At 44.8% G+C, this 17,642-nt stretch overlaps 1 protein-coding gene across 1 annotated transcript in view; it reads right to left on the reverse strand.

Annotated features, from left to right (window-relative positions):
• bap1 (BRCA1 associated deubiquitinase 1) overlaps window positions 1-17,642 on the reverse strand; it is a 49,850-nt gene that overhangs the window by 12,092 nt on the left and 20,116 nt on the right. Inside the window, exons 5-11 of the mRNA XM_070895769.1 lie at window positions 15,524-15,643; window positions 14,383-14,444; window positions 10,524-10,666; window positions 5,393-5,471; window positions 4,515-4,638; window positions 2,779-2,926; window positions 1,726-1,910 (exon numbers count right to left, since the gene is read on the reverse strand). Coding sequence (XP_070751870.1) covers window positions 1,726-1,910; window positions 2,779-2,926; window positions 4,515-4,638; window positions 5,393-5,471; window positions 10,524-10,666; window positions 14,383-14,444; window positions 15,524-15,643 — 861 coding nt within the window. The remainder of the gene's footprint in view (window positions 1-1,725; window positions 1,911-2,778; window positions 2,927-4,514; window positions 4,639-5,392; window positions 5,472-10,523; window positions 10,667-14,382; window positions 14,445-15,523; window positions 15,644-17,642) is intronic.

The following is a 17,642-nucleotide window of genomic DNA, read 5'->3' on the forward strand; positions in this document are numbered from 1 at the left end:
GGCGGTGTTAGGACCACTGCTCTTTTTGATATATATTAATGATCTGGACTTGGGTGTACAGGGCATAATATGAAAGTTTGCACATGATATAAAACTTGGAAATGTAGTAAACAATGAGGAGGATAGTAACAGACTGCAGGAGGACACAGACAGACTGGTGAAATGGGCAGACACAGGGCAGATTAAATTTAATGCGAAGAAGTGTGAAGGGACATATTTTGGTAGGAAGGAGAGGCAATAGGAACTAAATGGTACAATTTTAAAGGGGGTGCAGGAACAGAGAGACCTTGGGTATACGTGCACAAGTCTTTGAAGGTAGCAGGACAAGTCGAGAAGGCTGTTATAAACCATACGGGATCCATGAGTTTATAAATAGAGGCAAAGGGTATAAAAGCACGGACGTTATGCTAAATCTTTATTAAAAAAAAATTGTTTAGGCCTCATCTGGAGTATTGTGATCAATTCTGGGCACTGACTTTAGAAAAGATGTCAAGGCCTTCGAGAGGGTGTAGAAAAAAATGTACTTGGATGGTACCAGGGATGAGGAACTTTAGTTATGTGGAGAAACTGGAGAAGTCAGGGTGGTTCTCCTTAGAGCAGACGAGATTAAGAGGAGATTTGATCGAAGTGTTTAAAACCATGAATGGTTTCGATAAGAGCCAATAAAGACAATCTATTTCCAGTGGCGGAAGCGTCGGTAACCAGGACATAGATTTAAGCTGATCGGCAAAAAACCCAGAGGCAACATGAGGAAACCTTTTATTTGAAAGCCAGCGAGTTGTTGTGATCTGGAATGTACTGCCTGAAAGGGTGGTGCAAGCAGATTCAGTAATAAATTGACCAAGGAGAAACAAATCTCGGCTCAAGCTCGACAGGTGATCTGTAACTATCCAGGTATCATGGCATCCATCAAAGAGTCTGCATCAGAATTTGGGCGGTATCCAGTGAGAATACCGCCCTTTCACTGTCAAACCTGGGCCTGAATCCAGAGCACACTGGTGGGATGACCGTGATAGGAGCTTGCGCTGTATCAACCTACTTCTGAATGTCCCTACAGCACATAGTTGATAGTCTCAGTCAGGCGTAGAACACTCATATGCTGCACTGATGTAGTAAAAGAAAGAAAGACTTGCATTTATATAGCGCCTTTCACAACCATTGGACGTCTCAAAGCGCTTTACTTTTGGAGTGTAGTCACTGTTGTATGTGGGAAACGTGGCAACCAAGTTCGCACAGCAAACTCCCACAAACAGCAATGTGATAAGGACCAGAAGGATAAATATTGGCCAGGACACCGTGGATTACTCCCCTGCTCTTCTTCGAAAAGTGCAGCACTGCACAGGAGTGTCAGCCTACATTTATGTGCTCAAGTTCCTGGAGTGGGACTTGAACCCAAAACCTTCTGACTCGGAGGCGAGTGCGCTCCCCACTGATCCACAGTTGACACTGCAGAAGAAGTGCTCTGCTTAGCTTGGGGTACATGATTGGGCACTGTAGAGGTACCTTTACTCTGCATCTAATCCATGCCGTAACTCTCCTGGGACCACTCAATCCTGACACTGGGTGAAAAATATTCCATTTCCAGGCACAGACACCTCTCGGGTTGATCCGATACAAAAGTCATTTCTTAAAACAATATATAGTGATTCACTTACACGCGCTGAAGTTTTCTCAATAACGTTAGTGTAACCTGCTCACTGACAGGAGCGGAAGGGAAGTGACTACCTGCAATGGCGACTTGGCATAGTTGTGGTTATCAAGGAAAGCTGGAAGGCGTTGGAGGACGGGGCTGGGGACAGGCGTTGGTCCATTCGTACTGGATACTACAGTTTTGCTCGGAGGTTTTGGTTTGTTCGATGGGCTGGATGTACAAACTGGCAGAGTTTGAGGCATGGCGACTTCACTGGATCCTGAAGCAAAAAAAGAAGCTGGTCACGTATTCATGTTATGCAACATCCCTGTGCCAATATGGGAACTATTCCAGCATGCCCATTATTTCAACAATTCTAGTGCAAGAGATGGGCCAGGACAAGCCTGGCTTCCGATGAAGGGACTGTAGGTATCGCTCTGGAGAACTCTGGCCAGTGTACAGGGACTGTGGGGGCACCAGCACAGTGTACAGGGACCGTGGGCACCAGCACAGTGTACAGGGACCGTGGGCACCAGCACAGTGTACAGGGACCGTGGGCACCAGCACAGTGTACAGGGACTGTATAAGGAGTCCAATGATTAACAATGAACCATGAATGGTGGAGTTAAGGATAAGATTAGAGATGGCAGAGGGGGCGAAATGAATGACCAGTTAATCTGTTGTATTGGGTGAGTGGGGAATATTGGCCCGGTGACTCATTATTCTTCTCTGAATAATGCCAGGGAACTTTCACATCCACCTGAACAAGCAAATGGGGAACTCGACTCAACATCTCACCCAAAAGACTCCCTTAGTATGGCACTGGAGTATCAAATGTAGATTCTGTGCTCAAGTCCATGAGCCATTGATTCAGAGGTGACAGTGCTAATAACAGAGTCAGGCTGAGATGCAAACATTTCAGATCAGAACAGAAAGGGCAGCAAGAGGGGGAGAGACACTGGTGGAAAAGCCATGTATGCAAGTGCAAATAGTGCCACCTGCTCCGTGTGTGTCGCAATGCAAATATTAATGACCACTACCACCCCAGAAAACCTGAAATGTCCCTATAGAAATGTGCAGGGAATGAGTTACTGACTAAGTGAATGTAGTGTTCACTGGCATGCCCTGTATAGTGATTTAACTCTTACCACTGTGCAGGGTATCCTGTACAGGGTGTGCCTTGTTGCCCTCTGGTTCAGGTGTAGGCTTGTTCAAGGCTTGCTTTGCCTCCTCCATAGCTTGAGCTTCCTGGGGTTTCTGCGTCTGGATCAACTCCGGTTGGGTGACACGGATCAGCTAAAAGAAATGAGAAGGTCCAATTCAAAGAGTTACTGCGATAGAATATATCCTTTAGTGTACTAAAGGAACAGCCTATGGAGTCAGTAGAAATTCAACCCAGGCAGAATGGCTATTTATGAGGCAAAATAAAATTGAATCTGGGCTACATTAAAGAATGGAAATCTACAAAAGCTCACACTCTTGCAGTAAGGAGGTATCCTTTAAAACAGGGAGGGGTACTCATCAAACCACCCTAGGGCCAACTGCAGCACTTGCAAGCCCCCACTGCAGCCCTCAGTCTAGTGTGGACGAGTGCTACTGAACAAGTATACTTGTTGGGAGCCCTATAGCTTGGACGAGGAAACCAAGTTGTCCGGTGAGTTTGGAGGATTAAAATAGCACAGAGCCCAGTAAATGTGTTACCAGGTGAGGCTATTTAAAGCTATAATTACATTTTCTGAGTCTCATGACAGCATGCCATGTTTCTAAAGAGGGGACAATCCAGTAATAATGAACTTGCATTTAAACAGTGCCTCATGTCTTCCTTCACAGGATATCCCAAAGCACTTTCTAACCAATTGGTTTTGAAGTGCAGTCAGTGTTATGTAGGAAACACAGAAGCCCATTTATGCACAGCAAGACCCACATTCAGTACATGGATAAACATGGATGCTGGTTGAAGGAGGCATGTTGGCCAGGACACTGGGCGAAATCCCCGCTTTTTTTTTTTAAACAATGCCACTGGCTTTTTCACGTCCATCTGAGCAGGCAGACAGTTCCTCAGTATAATGTCCGAGCTGAAATGCAGCACGCCCTCCGTACAGGGCTGAAGTGGCAGTTGAGACAATGTGCCTAGCTTCACAGTGGAGGGTGAATGAAAAAGTAGTAATTCTCACTGTAGTAAAGCAGAAGCAGGAATTTTTCCAACATGTCTTTACTTGTTATAACGCCCAGAATCCGAAGAGGAAAAGGCACATGGTAGAAGCGGAAAGACTGAAATGACATATGTTTAGATTTACTGAGGTACCAGGTTGGTGTCCCTGTGCGAATGGTTGCAGCATTTAAAATCACCTTTCCCTTTCATACAATATGAATAATGACTGACAGGGAGAGATACTCTGGTCCATACAGCTTGTCCCACACAGCTTTGATACCTGGTGGATCACAATATATACACTCTCCACCCGACCCAAAACCATGTGATCTCCTGGGAGGTGTGAAAAACCAGATGCAAACCCGAGTCAATAGGAGAAAAAAATTCTGGGAAATTCCTCTCCAACCTCTCTAGGCGATCAGAACTAGTCCAGGAGATCACTTTGGTCCTGATAACTCCTTTCAGTACTTGGCTTTTGCAAGAGGTGAACTCTGCTCCAACTTGAAACAGATCCTGCTCTCTCTTGACGGAATTCAGCGTACCAGAGTCCACCGCATAAGCCGGCAGCCTGTTCGAGAGGCCTGCTATTCTCTGGCAATTGGAGCACCTCCTGACATCTAACCTAGACTCGGTCTTGTATAACTTCATACTGGGACTCCCTGGCCCTCCTTAACCGATGTAATTGCAACAAAGAGTCAAGGTTCGTGACCTGATTCTCTCATCAGTCAATACCTGCTGTAGGGCCTCCAGCACGGTCTGACGGTTCATCTTCAGAAGGCTCAACTTTGTCTCGTACTTCATCCTCCGATCCGGCACCACCGCCATCAGGTTGAAACGGATATCGTGGTAAGGTTCTCTGGGACAAAAAAAAAATGACATTGGCAACGCAAAACAAAAGAACGAAACAGCGCACTCCACTTAACGTTTGAACTCAAAACTCTCATGTGGGCACAGAGCTGCAAGTTGCCCAGCAACGGCCACTGAGGAACGACAGCTGCCGCAAATAATCAATGCGAAAAAAATCAATGGCTCAGTTGGTAGTTGCCCAGTGTCACACTGAGACCCGGAAGGTTACAGGTTACATCCTTGGTCTGTGTTGAGATAGTTGATCTCAGATGGAATGGTGGCAAGGGCACCACAATTAGCCTCAGCACACTGAGCTAGGAAGCAGAGCGGGGTGGGAGGAAGCAAAAAGAAAAGTCAGCCAGGATTCCCGCTCCTGATCTTCATCAGTAATAAAAGTAATAACAGTAGTGTAGTGTTCTGTTACTGCAGAGGTAATCCAGAGGTCTGAATTAATAATCAGGAGTTCTAATCCACAATTTGAATTCACTTTAAAAAAAAAAAAGGGCTGGTATCAGTAAAAGTGACCACGAAGCTGTCGGACTGCTGCACGAACCCAATTGGTTCATTAATGAGCTTTAGGGAAGGTATTCTTCAGTCTAAATATTCCTTTAATACACACTCACCTGGCGAGCTACAAGTTGCATGGATACAGTAACCAATCCCATAAACAAGGTGTCAACAATAAAGAAGTGACAACAAATGAGTCAGAGGGATTTTAAAAAAATTTCCTGAATAAAAGTGTGTTCCGTAGTATAGATCATTACCCAGCTGTTGCCAGTCCTATTCGCTCCATTATTACTCTCCGTGCTTTGTCTGTCCACTCTTCATCCTCACCCCAAGGCCCTGGAAATAGAAGACAGCTTCATCTTCAGTACACCAGCAGATTGCATCAGAAACATCATCAAACCCACATCACAGAGGCTGAAACACTATACATTCAAATCTTGATTCAACAAAATATGAACAAACACCTTTTGTTTAAAGAAAGCATGGAGAAAGGCCATGGTGCGCAGTGCAGGATGAGATAACGCAGGATGTAGTGATTAGGTGAAGCCAAGCTTGGGTTTTAAATACTTGCAGAATGTAGGAGGAAGGGGAGGTAAGGAGTTGCAGAGTTTGGAAAACCTGGGATTGAGCCTGGCTATCAACACAGTAAGGATTTGGAAAGGGCATCCCTGTTGGGCAAGTGTTCTTGGAGCTTAGGAGGAACAAGAGGAATGCAGAAAGTATTGATGAAATAAAGAGAAAGGTGTACATGACAGGTGTAAAATGTGATTTGCCAAATGTTAAAACAAAAGTTAAAACTAGCGTGATAGAGGGGTAGCTAGCAGACTTCCTGCCACAAGATATTACCAGCGTATTTGCTATAACTTAATGCAGGGATTCAGACACTGCTAAAATTCATGACAATTTGGAAGAGCCCTCATTAAATGTTACTGGAGGTGACAGACTGAATTTTGGTGGCAGTTCATCTCAGCTTCCAGTTAACTAGCGCCCTGGTTAACTATCTGTAGGAGACGCAATAGTAAGGAAGGACATTAGCTTGGATGATGTGGAATCTGTATGGGTAGAGCTGCGGAACACCAAAGGGCAGAAAACGCTAGTGGGAGTTGTGTACCGACCACAAAACAGTAAAAGTGAGGTTGGGGATGGCATCAAACAGGAAATTAGGGATGCGTGCAATAAAGATACAGCAATTATCATGAGCGACTTTAATCTACATATAGATTGGGCTAACCAAACTGGTAGCAATACGATGGAGGAGAATTTCCTGGAGTGTATAAGGGATGATTTTCCAGACCAATATGTCGGGAAAGGTGGCTCAACCATGGCTAACAAGGGAAATTAGGGATAGTGTTAAAACCAAGGAAGAGGCATATAAATTGGCCAGAAAAAGGAGCAAACCCGAGGACTGGGAGAATTTTACAATTCAGCAGAGGACAAAGGGTTTAATTAGGAGGGGGAAAATGTATGAGAGTAAGCTTGCAGGGAACATAAAAACTGACTGCAAAAGCTTCTATAGATATGTGAAGAGAAAAAGATTAGTGAAGACAAATGTAGGTCCTTTGCAGTCAGAATCAGGTGAATTTATAATGTGGAACAAAGAAATGTCAGACCAACTGAACAAATACTTTGGTTCTGTCTAAGGAAGACACAAATAACCTTCCAGAAATCCTAGGGGACCGAGGATCTAGTGAGAAGGAGAAACTGAAGGAAATCTTTATTAGTCGAGAAATTGTGTTAGGGAAATTGATGGGATTGAAAGCTGATAAATCTCCAGGGCCTGATATTCTGCATCCCAGAGTACTTAAGGAAGCGGCCCTAGAAATAGTGGATGCATTGGTGGTCATTTTCAAACATTCTATAACTCTGGATCAGTTTCTATGGATTGGAGGGTGGCTAATGTAACCCCACTTTTTAAAAAAGGAGGGAGAGAAAACAGGGAATTATAGACCAGTTAGCCTGATATCGATAGTGGGGAAAATGCTGGAATCAATTATTAAAGATGTAATTTGGAAAGCAGTGACAGGTTCGGTCCAAGTCAGCATGGATTTATGAAAGGGAAATCATGCTTGACAAATCTTCTAGAATTTTTTGAGGATGTAACTAGTAGAGTGGACAAGGGAGAACCAGTGGATGTGGTGTATTTGGACTTTCAAAAGGCTTTTGACAAGTTCCCACACAAGAGATTAACGTGCAAAATTAAAGCACATGGTACTGGGGGTAATGTATTGACGTGGATAGAGAACTGGTTAGCAGACAGGAAGCAAAGAGTAGGAATAAACGGGTCCTTTTCAGAATGGCAGGCAGTGACTAGTGGGGTACCGCAAGGTTCAGTGCTGGGACCCCAGCTATTTACAATATTCATTGATGATTTAGACGAAGGAATTGAATATAATATCTCCAAGTTTGCAGATGACACTAAGCTGAGTGAGCTGTGAGGAGGATGCTAATAGGCTGCAGGGAGACAGGTTAGGTGAGTGGGCAAATGCATGGCAGATGCAGTATAATGTAGATAAATGTGAGGTTATCCACTTTGGTGGCAAAAACAGGAAGTAGGATATTATCTGAATGGCGACAGATTAGGAAAAGGGGAGGTAGGCGTCAGTCATTGTAAGTTGACATGCAGGTACAGCAGGCGGTAAAGGCGGCAAATGGCATGCTGGCCTCCATAGCTTGGGGATTTGAGTATAGGAGCAGGGAGGTCTTACTGCAGTTGTACAGGGCCTTGGTGAGGCCTCACCTTGAATATTGTGTACAGTTTTGGTCTCCTAATCTGAGGAAGGACATTCTTGCTATTCAGGGAGTGCAGTGAAGGTTCACCAGACTAATTCCCAGGATGGCAGGACTGACATATGAAGACTGGATTGACTAGGCTTATATTCACTGGAATTTAGAAGAATGAGAGGGGATCTCATTGAAACATATAAAATTCTGACGGGATTGGACAGGTTAGATGCAGGAAGAATGTTCACAATGTTGGGGAAGTCCAGAACCGGGAGTCACAGTCTTAGGATAAGGGGTAAGCCGTTTAGGACCGAGATGAGGAGAAACTTCTTCACTCAGAGAACTGTGAACCTGTGGAATTCTCTACCATTGAAAGTTGTTGAGGCCAGTTTGTTAGATATATTCAAAAGGGAGTTAGATGTGGCCCTTACGGCTAAAGGGATCAAGGGGTATGGAGAGAAAGCAGGGATGGGGTACTGAAGTTGCATGATCAGCCATGATCATATTGAATGGTGGTGCAGGCTCGAAGGGCCTACTCCTGCACCTATTTTCTATGTTTCTATGAAACCAACACAGGGCAGAAGGCAGGTGCCATTACAGTCCGAGCCAGTATATGAGAAAATGTAACTGTCCATGTGTCACCTCGGTGCTATCCTACCTTAAACATGGATTATATAGTTACACACTTATAATAAAGTTTGAGTGAATATTGTGCACACACAACTTTCAGTTCCACCCTAACCTCTCACTCCCAACTTTTAAAAGGGGCTTAAATGCAGGTGTAACTTTGCTGAATGAGGGACACCTTCCCTTCCAATTTATACAATTACAGGGCTCTGTGCGTTCATTTAAGTGGCGCGATGTATATATTCTCTGGCAGCGTGTATGTTCATCGACTGCTGTGTGTACTCCACAGCATAGAAAGTTTGCTGATGACAGTAAGTTATGAAGCATAGTAAGTTGTGTAGATGCGAACGGGAAGTTACAAAGGGACGTAGACAGATTAAGTGATTAGGAAAAACAGTAGCAGATGGAGTTTAATGTGAGGAAGTGTGAGTTCATCCACTTAGATCCAAGAAAGAATACTTTTTTTAAAAAAGGGGAGAGACTAGAAACTATCCAGGTACACAAATCAGCAAAAGCTAGGAGACAGGCACAAAAAGTAATTTAAAAGACAAATGGAATGTTGGCCTTTAGTTCAAGAGGGCTGAAATACATAGGGGAGGATGTGATGCTTCAGTTGACAGAGCCTTGGTCAGACCACATCTGGACACTGCGTTCAGTCTGGGCAGCGCAGTGCAGAAATATTTTGGTCTTGGAGCGGGTACAGTGCAGATTCACCAGAATGATACTGGGATTAAAGGGTTAAATTATGAGGACTGGTTGCATAAACTTGGCTTGTATTCCCGAGTTTAGAAGGTTGAGGGGTGATCTGATTGAGGTGTTTGAAAGGATTCTGTAAGGTAGAGGCAGAGAAGCTATTTCTTCTGGTAGCAGAATCCAGAACTAGAGGGCATAATCTTAAAATTAGAGTTTGCCAATTAGGCGTGAAATCACAGCGCACTGTTTCCACACAAAGGGTAGTGGAAATGGGGAACTCTCCTCCAAAAAGCTGTGGATGCTGGGACAATTGAAATTGCCATGGCCGAGATCGAGGGCATCAAGGGTTGGAGCAACGATGGGTAAATGGAGTTGAAGTGTCGATTAGCCATGATCTAACTGAATGAAACTGGCTTGAGGGGCTGAATGGCCTACTCCTATCCCCATACTGTTGGTCTGCGTGCAGATTTCTTAAATGTTTCCTTGGTCACTGCTCCCACCAAATGTGTGTTAGATTTTTTCCTCCACAATGATCTCATCTCATCTCCTGGAAGTAATGTCTCTTGCTGGAGTCAGAGTTCAGCAGCACTGGCTGTTTTCTGGCACCTCATCCAATTGCTGCTCCTCTCATGTGAGCCTAGACACTGAGCGTCGATGGACTATTCAACCAGGGGCTTGGAGAAAAGCAGAGCCAACCTTATTGTATCTTCCCCGGACATCAACATTTGCACTTCCAGCAGGGATAGTGATCAGGAGTGGGAACCTTGGCTAATTTTCCTTTCCTTAGCCAAAGGGCATCCTTACCACTGCTCTGGCTGAAATACAATCACTCAGCAGAGGCCAAGGGCCACACCAGGACCTACCTGGTATGTGAGGCTCAGTTCTACAGCGAGCGTTACTCACCAATTGATCCACTGTGGGGAAGTGGTGTAGCAAATACTCAATGGGGATGGCATGAGGTAGTAAATAAACGGCCCTCCTGCCATTACTGTGGACAGGAATTCCCGGATGTCACTTACCTCCAGCACTTACACACAACATCACCAGTGTTAAAGCAGAGGGAAGTCGATAATCCATTCATAAGACATGGATGGTAAAAGATGCCTGGAAGCAGGGGGGTCTTGGAAGATGGAAGAGGATAAATGTAACTAACCCCATAATGCGTGACGCAAGCTGAAAGGGGAAATGTGGCCCACTGCAGTTAAACTATCAGGACCAAAAATCCAATTACTAATCGGATATAAAAAGGGAGTCATGCCACCAACTAAAGAAGCTGCAACTTTTGTGTCTGAATGTTCAATGCAAACTGAAGTGCCTGTCTTGTGTTGATGTACAAGTGGTTCATACCGTGATCAATTGGATAGGCTTTCAGACCATCCAGTTCAAAGAGGCGACCTTTAATGGGAACGTAACTGACGAAGTGAAAGGCCTCCATGGTGCGCACAGCACTGATCCCATTCTGCTTCTCCGGAAGGTGCCGTGGTTCTGGCCTGGAGAAAAAAAAGATAATAAGCTTAGCTAGGGAGCTTCACCCCATTCTCAAAGCACTTATTTAGCAGGCAGCACTATTAAACTATTCGACTCATGGGAAGGAGAATGAGGAGCAGCAATGGCACTGCAAACACGCAGAACTTTATAGAGTTGCAGGGACTCGGGCAGGATTCCATCCCCTCCCGTTAATTCCCACTCCCAAACTGGACTTACACTTGGAGACACTGTGCCGAGGCCAGTCATTTGCCTGTACCTGGGAGCCAATAAGAGAAGTAAAGTGAAGAGACAGAGAGAGTGTATCCGGGGTTAACTCCCCTGCTCTTCTTTGAAATAGTGCTATGGGATCTTTTACACCCACCTGAGAGAGCAGGCAGGGCCTCGGTTTAACGTCTCATCCAAAAGACGGCACCTCCGACAATGCAGCACTCCCTCAGCACTGCACTGGAGCGTCCGCCTAGATTTTTGTGCTCAAGTCCCTGGAGTGGGACTCGAACCCACAACTTTGTGATTCAGAAGCAAAGTGGTAAACATAAAGTCACTTAGTATAGAGTAGACTCTTAATTCAAAGGCACTTAATTCAGAACATATCATTTCAACTTTATTTTTTAAAAAGCTCTAAATCTCCACTTTGCTGCGTAATTTGTTATTTAATTCAAATGACTGGATAGTTCAATTCTTTTTGGTACAAAAACAACTTTATGTCGCAAAGACTGAACAAGGAAAACTGGGAGATTACAGTGAGGAAGTCACTCGAGTGCTTTGGGATGGTGGGAGACAATAAGGAACCGGAAGGGCAGGTCATGGGCAGAGGTAAAGGCCAAGGTCAGCTGAATTCATTAGGTACCCCTTTGTAACTTCTACCTAATCTTTTCTTTGCTTTGGTCAGTCCTACAAAAGGGTATTCTCAGCTTGACAATGCGATTTATGTCAGTGTGTCTCAGTGACACTTAAGTTTTGGGGATTTTGTGAATATTTCTCCACAATTTTAATGGTTGTATTTTAAAGCAAAGTGTATTCACGTATTATTTTAAAAGACACAAACAAAATGCGAAGGAGCTAAGCTTTGAAGTTCTTTCCCCCAATAAGCCACTTGTTTGCCAGTCTCCGTAATTAATAAACACCTCAGCCCTGTCCAGGATACTTTACTACAACAATATGTCCTAGAAGCAATAATGGGGTATGCCATATTAGATTTAGTAGTGAGTAATGAGTCAGATTTACTTAACAGCCTAACTGTGCACGAAAATTTAGCCAATAGCAATCATAACATGATCGAATTCAACATTGCGTTTGAAAGGTAGAAATGCGAAACAGCTACAAAATTCTAGATTTAGGTACGGCCGACTTCATTGGGATGAGACAGAGACTGTCCACAGTAAACTGGACAAATCTATTATCATCATCATAGGCGGTCCCTCGAACGAGGATGACTTGCTTCCACATGAGTTCACAGAAGTTCCAATGAAGGACCCAATGTTCCAGTCCTGAACTCCAATTGAGTGGGTGGAAGATGCCTGTGCGTGGATTTTTTTAACGTGTGGTGACCGTTGCACATCAGCCAACACACGGGCTTGACAGAGCTAGGCCTTTATCTAGTGACAAGGGTTAACCAGGACGACTGGTGACCTGCTCTGCTGCACGGACCTAGTGCGCACACATAGCGCATTGTGGGCTGACCCATGCTGCCCTTGGCTCTTCTTGGCCCCGTACCATCATTCGCCGCACCTCCATCATGATCTCCATCGGGATGAGACAGAGACTGTCCACAGTAAACTGGGCAAATCTATTATCATCATCATAGGCGGTCCCTCGAACGAGGATAACTTGCTTCCACACGAGTTCCTCCGCTCCTCCACCACAAACACTCGCCGCACCTCCGCCACGATCTCTCGCCGCTCCTCCACCACAAAAACCCTCGCCGCACCTCCGCCACGATCTCTCGCCACTCCTCCACCACAAAAACCCTCGCCGCACCTCCACCACAATCTCTCGCCGCTCCTCCGCCACAATATCCTGCCACACCTCCGCACCAAACATTCGCCGAACCTCCGTCACGATCACCCATCAAATCTCAGCCACGATCCCTCATCCGCCCCAATCACTCGTCGCAAATCCGCCACGACCTTCCCCCTCCTCTGCTTTACCAGGGCCCTGCCGATGTTCCTATCCACGCTCCAAATGGTGACCTGGGTCCTGATGACATCACCCAATCGCCCACCTTGAAGCCGTTGCACACTTGGAGTGGTTGGCACTGGAAGCTGCAGTGGCATGCTCCAGCTCTTTATCCTCCCGATCTGCAGTGGTATTCTCTCGCAGGTCGGAGTGGCCCACAATGTCATGCAATGAATACAAGCTGCTTGGCCCACTTTGACCATTTACATTTGAATAACTGCTTTTGGACAGCACGGAGTCATGCCTGAAGGCACTGGCTACAACAGTCTCTGATTAATGGATAAAACGACAGATCATCAGTGGGAGATGTTCAAAAAATAAGTTAATGTGATACAGAACAAGTTTATAGCCGAGGGGCAAGAACTCTACATGCCAAAGAAATAGCCATGGATGACTAAAGAGGCAAGGGGCAGCATAAAACTAGAAGAAAAAGCATACAAAAATAGCAGAGATTCTGGCGAATGGAAAGATGCAAAGAACAGCAAAGGGTCACAAAACACAGTAAGAGCTACAAAAAGGAGAACAGCACAGCCAGCGTCAGAGCAGTGAACGACTGACCGCAATGTCAGGATTTCCGCGTTTAGATGCGTATGCGCTACATCACGAAGTTGCGGTCAGTTTCACAGAATTAGTAACAGTGAATACTGTTAGTTCGCGGTATTACCCACCGCATATTCCGGCCCATTATATTCAGTCCATATGTCAAGGAGTGCATCTTGTTACATTCCCTGGGGGTTATGCTATTGTGTAAATAGGTAATGAACAATGTAGATCAACTCCGGCACGTAAAAGATGTGGGATCTGCTTATGTGAGCAACTGGACCAGAGAAGGCATCTACAGCAAAACCCTACCTAACCTTGTTACAGAAACGGTAACCTGTCGTTCTCTTGTAGATGTTGACCAACCTGCTGTGTGTTTCCACCAACGTGTTGGTTCTAGTCAAACTGGACTGTAACATGTAACCATAGTACAGGGTAGCACTTGACATGGCACGAATTTATGCGATATACCAGGAACTTTTCATAGCTTCCTCCCCTTCTGAAGGTGCTGACCTTTGCTGGGTACAACTGTCATACAGGGAGCTATCTGTTCATAGTTTCTCACAGATTTATAAAACTTGGATACTTGACCATCAAGTGGTTGGTTTTATTTCATTATCACGGCATTTATTGTCCGATAAAAAGGTTCCGATGTTCCTCAGATCTCTCTTTTTAAATAAAATGCTTGGATAAAAGCACATTCTTCATACTCCAGACTTTATTACAGATACAAAATAATCTTTAAATATCTAGAAATTTACAGCCGGCTACAGTAACTTTAATTTGCCTATCGAGACCACTTCCCCACAGGGAGTATTCAGCAGTGGTTTTAAAAGGGACAGGCCAGGTTAAACATAGGTGACATTGGCTGCTAAATATCAAAACTGTATTCCGGACTGCCCACGAGCAATGCCACAGGTATTTGACATAATTTCTAAACTATATTTGAATCCTTGATTGCGTCGCATTCCACCGAAGACTGAAAAATAAATTGTACTCCTACCTGGCATGGCTGTTGTGTGCCTTTGCTAGCTCCGGAGCGTTACCGATTGCATAGCCTTTACTCTGTGGAGCCAAAATGAATAGCGCTGATCACTTGTGGGTTAATAACGCAGTAGTAATAATGGCTTCCAGCCCAGCCCAAAGGTGCCTGACCCCGCTTCATTCACACAGTCACATTATGTGGGCCTTACATTGAAAGTCCGAGTTACTCAAACTATTTGGCCCTCTCCTCCGATTCTCCCCTTCTGCTGAAGGCACCGACTCTTGGCTGGGTAACAGTACTAATGCGCACCTCACTCAAGTGGCCATTCTGCATGCGGGAGCCTAGACTGGGAATGTCGGTAAGTTCTTGGACAACGGAGCTCATCGCAGTTGTGCATGATTCTCGCCCGACGCGTGCATTTTCCAGCACACGCCACTGGACAGCCATCAGGAACAGGAAACCTAGGTTAATCTACCCCCTCCCTGGTCCATGGTGCTGAGGCTAACTGTAGCACCTCCAGCACCACCATGGTTGAGATCAGCTAACTCAGACAGACCAGTGACTGAAGTTGCTTTGTATGCCTCAGTACCACACCAGGCATTCAGAGCTGAACAACCACGGAGCTATTTGCTCATACTTATAAAATATCTTGCCATTAAATAATATAAATACATTTTTTAAATTGTTTTAAACAGTCCTCAAGGGGACACAGTGTCTAGTGGGACTACACGACAGTTGGAACTGAGCTGGAGGCTGCCTCCTCTCGCCTGCCCTGGGGACTGGCATTTCTTTCTCAAATTAAATTAGAAACCAACTTTTTTTTTCAGAAATGAAAACTGCGAAGAGTTATATAAATATATAGTGAGTAGAACATTGCCGAGTTATCCCCAGGCCATTCTTTCATACAATTTAGAGCAGCTGAGGCAGATGCTGCAGCTGGTGCAGGGTCTGTGGAGACACAGAGAAAGACGGAACTCATTTCACCAAAACAACTGAACACTAAACAATCTATTTGCAACAATCTCAATTATTTGATTAGCCGATTCAAGGGTTACTCAGGTCTATATTTTGATTGTGACTCCCAAAATCACTACCAACAACTTAAGAAATCAAAGCACTTTCAGCCAGTGTGAGATAGTCTCACGGTGAGAACACATACCTCTGGGCTGAATCCTTTGGTAAAGTCCTTCATTCGGCTGAGGGTGGGACCCAACTCCACATTGTCGCAATTCAAGAGGACGCTGAGCAAAGCATGCGTCGCACACGAGTTCGGGATCAACTTCGAGACAAGATCGAAAAAATGCCATTAGATTACTGAGCACTTGGAGAAACACAAGCTAATCAGGGCCAGTCAACGCAGGTTTCTAAAAGACAGGTCACGCTTGGCGAACCTTATAGAATTATTTAAGGAAAGAGGGCAGATAAACAAAATGCGGCGGATGTGGTTTATATGGATTTGCAAAAAGTATTGGATTAGGTACCCAAGAGACTTACGGCACATGGAAATATCGGGAATGTGGCCACGTGGATAGAGAGATGATTGGAGGGCTAAAAACAAAAGATGGGGTAAAGGGAGGTATCTTGGATTGGATAGATGTGGTGACTGGACTTCCAAGGTGTCAGTGTTGGGGCGGTTCTTATTTACCGGATACATAAATAAACTGGACTTAGAAATTGGGGAAACAATATGAAAATTTGATGGTGACAATTGAAGGGAGCATGGCAAATTAAGACGAGAACTATGGAAAAACTGCAGGGGTAAAGAGATGGGCAGGTGCAATTTGGTCATAGAGAAATGCGAAGTAATACATTTTGGAAGTTCGAATAGGGAAAGTAAGTAGGGCAAGATTCTATATGGAGTTGAGAATCAGAAGGTGCAGCATAAGTAGATCAGGCCAAAAAACTTAAGCAGTTTCTTTGCTTTTCTATCTAGATACAGAGAATACAAAAGCAAGGCCGTAATTAGGATGCAATTGGAGTAGTGTGGACCATTTTGGGCATCCCTTCACAGGAAGGATATAAAATCAATTGAAAAGGTCAGTATAGATTCAATCGGCTGATAGCAGGAATGAAGGGCAACAATTATAAAGAGTGCCTTAAGAAGTGAGGGCTTTTTTCCAGAGGCTAAGGAATTTGAGGTTATTGCACAGAAATTACAACAGGGAAACTAATCGTTCGGCCCAACCAGTCTGTGTTGGTGTTTATCCTGCACATGAGCAGTAATCCTAATCCCATGTGCCCACCCCTTTTTCATATTCCTTTATTCCCTTTTTCTACCCCGTTTTTAAATACTGACATGGTCCGTCGTTCAATCACTGATTCTAGCAGTGCATCACACATAGAAAACATAGAAAAATAGGTGGAGTAGGCCATTCGGCCCTTCTAGCCTGCACCGCCATTCAATGAGTTCATGGCTGAACATGCAACTTCATCCCCTAGTAGTAAGGACTTCATCTAGCTCCCTTTTGAATATATTTAGTGAATTGGCCTCAACAACTTTCTGTGGCAGAGAATTCCACAGGTTCACCACTCTCTGGGTGAAGAAGTTTCTCCTCATCTCAGTCCTAAATGGCTTACTCCTTAGACTGTGACCCCTGGTTCTGGACTTCCCCAACATTGGGAACATTCTTCCTGCATCCAACCTGTCTAAACCCGTCAGAATTTTAAACGTTTCTATGAGGTCCCCTCTCATTCTTCTGAACTCCAGTGAATACAAGCCCAGTTGATCCAGTCTTTCTTGATAGGTCAGTCCCACCATCCCGGGAATCAGTCTGCTGAACCTTCGCTGCACTCCCTCAATAGCAAGAATGTCCTTCCTCAAGTTAGGAGACCAAAACTGTACACAATACTCCAGGTGTGGCCTCACCAAGGCCCTATACAACTGTAGCAACACCTCCCTGCCCCTGTACTCAAATCCCCTCGCTATGAAGGCCAACATGCCATTTGCTTTCTTAACCGCCTGCTGTACCTGCATGCCAACCTTCAATGACTGATGTACCATGACACCCAGGTCTCGTTTCACCTCTCCTTTTCCTAATCTGTCACCATTCAGATAATAGTCTGTCTCTCTGTTTTTACCACCAAAGTGGATAACCTCACATTTATCCACATTATACTTCATCTGCCATGCATTTGCCCACTCACCTAACCTATCCAAGTCACTCTGCAGCCTCATAGCATCCTCCTCGCAGCTCACACTGCCACCTAACTTAGTATCATCCGCAAATTTGGAGATACTACATTTAATCCCCTCGTCTAAATCATTAACGTACAATGTA

Source organism: Pristiophorus japonicus, chromosome 12 (assembly GCF_044704955.1).
Source record: "Pristiophorus japonicus isolate sPriJap1 chromosome 12, sPriJap1.hap1, whole genome shotgun sequence".
Classification (NCBI taxonomy): Eukaryota; Metazoa; Chordata; class Chondrichthyes; family Pristiophoridae; genus Pristiophorus; species Pristiophorus japonicus.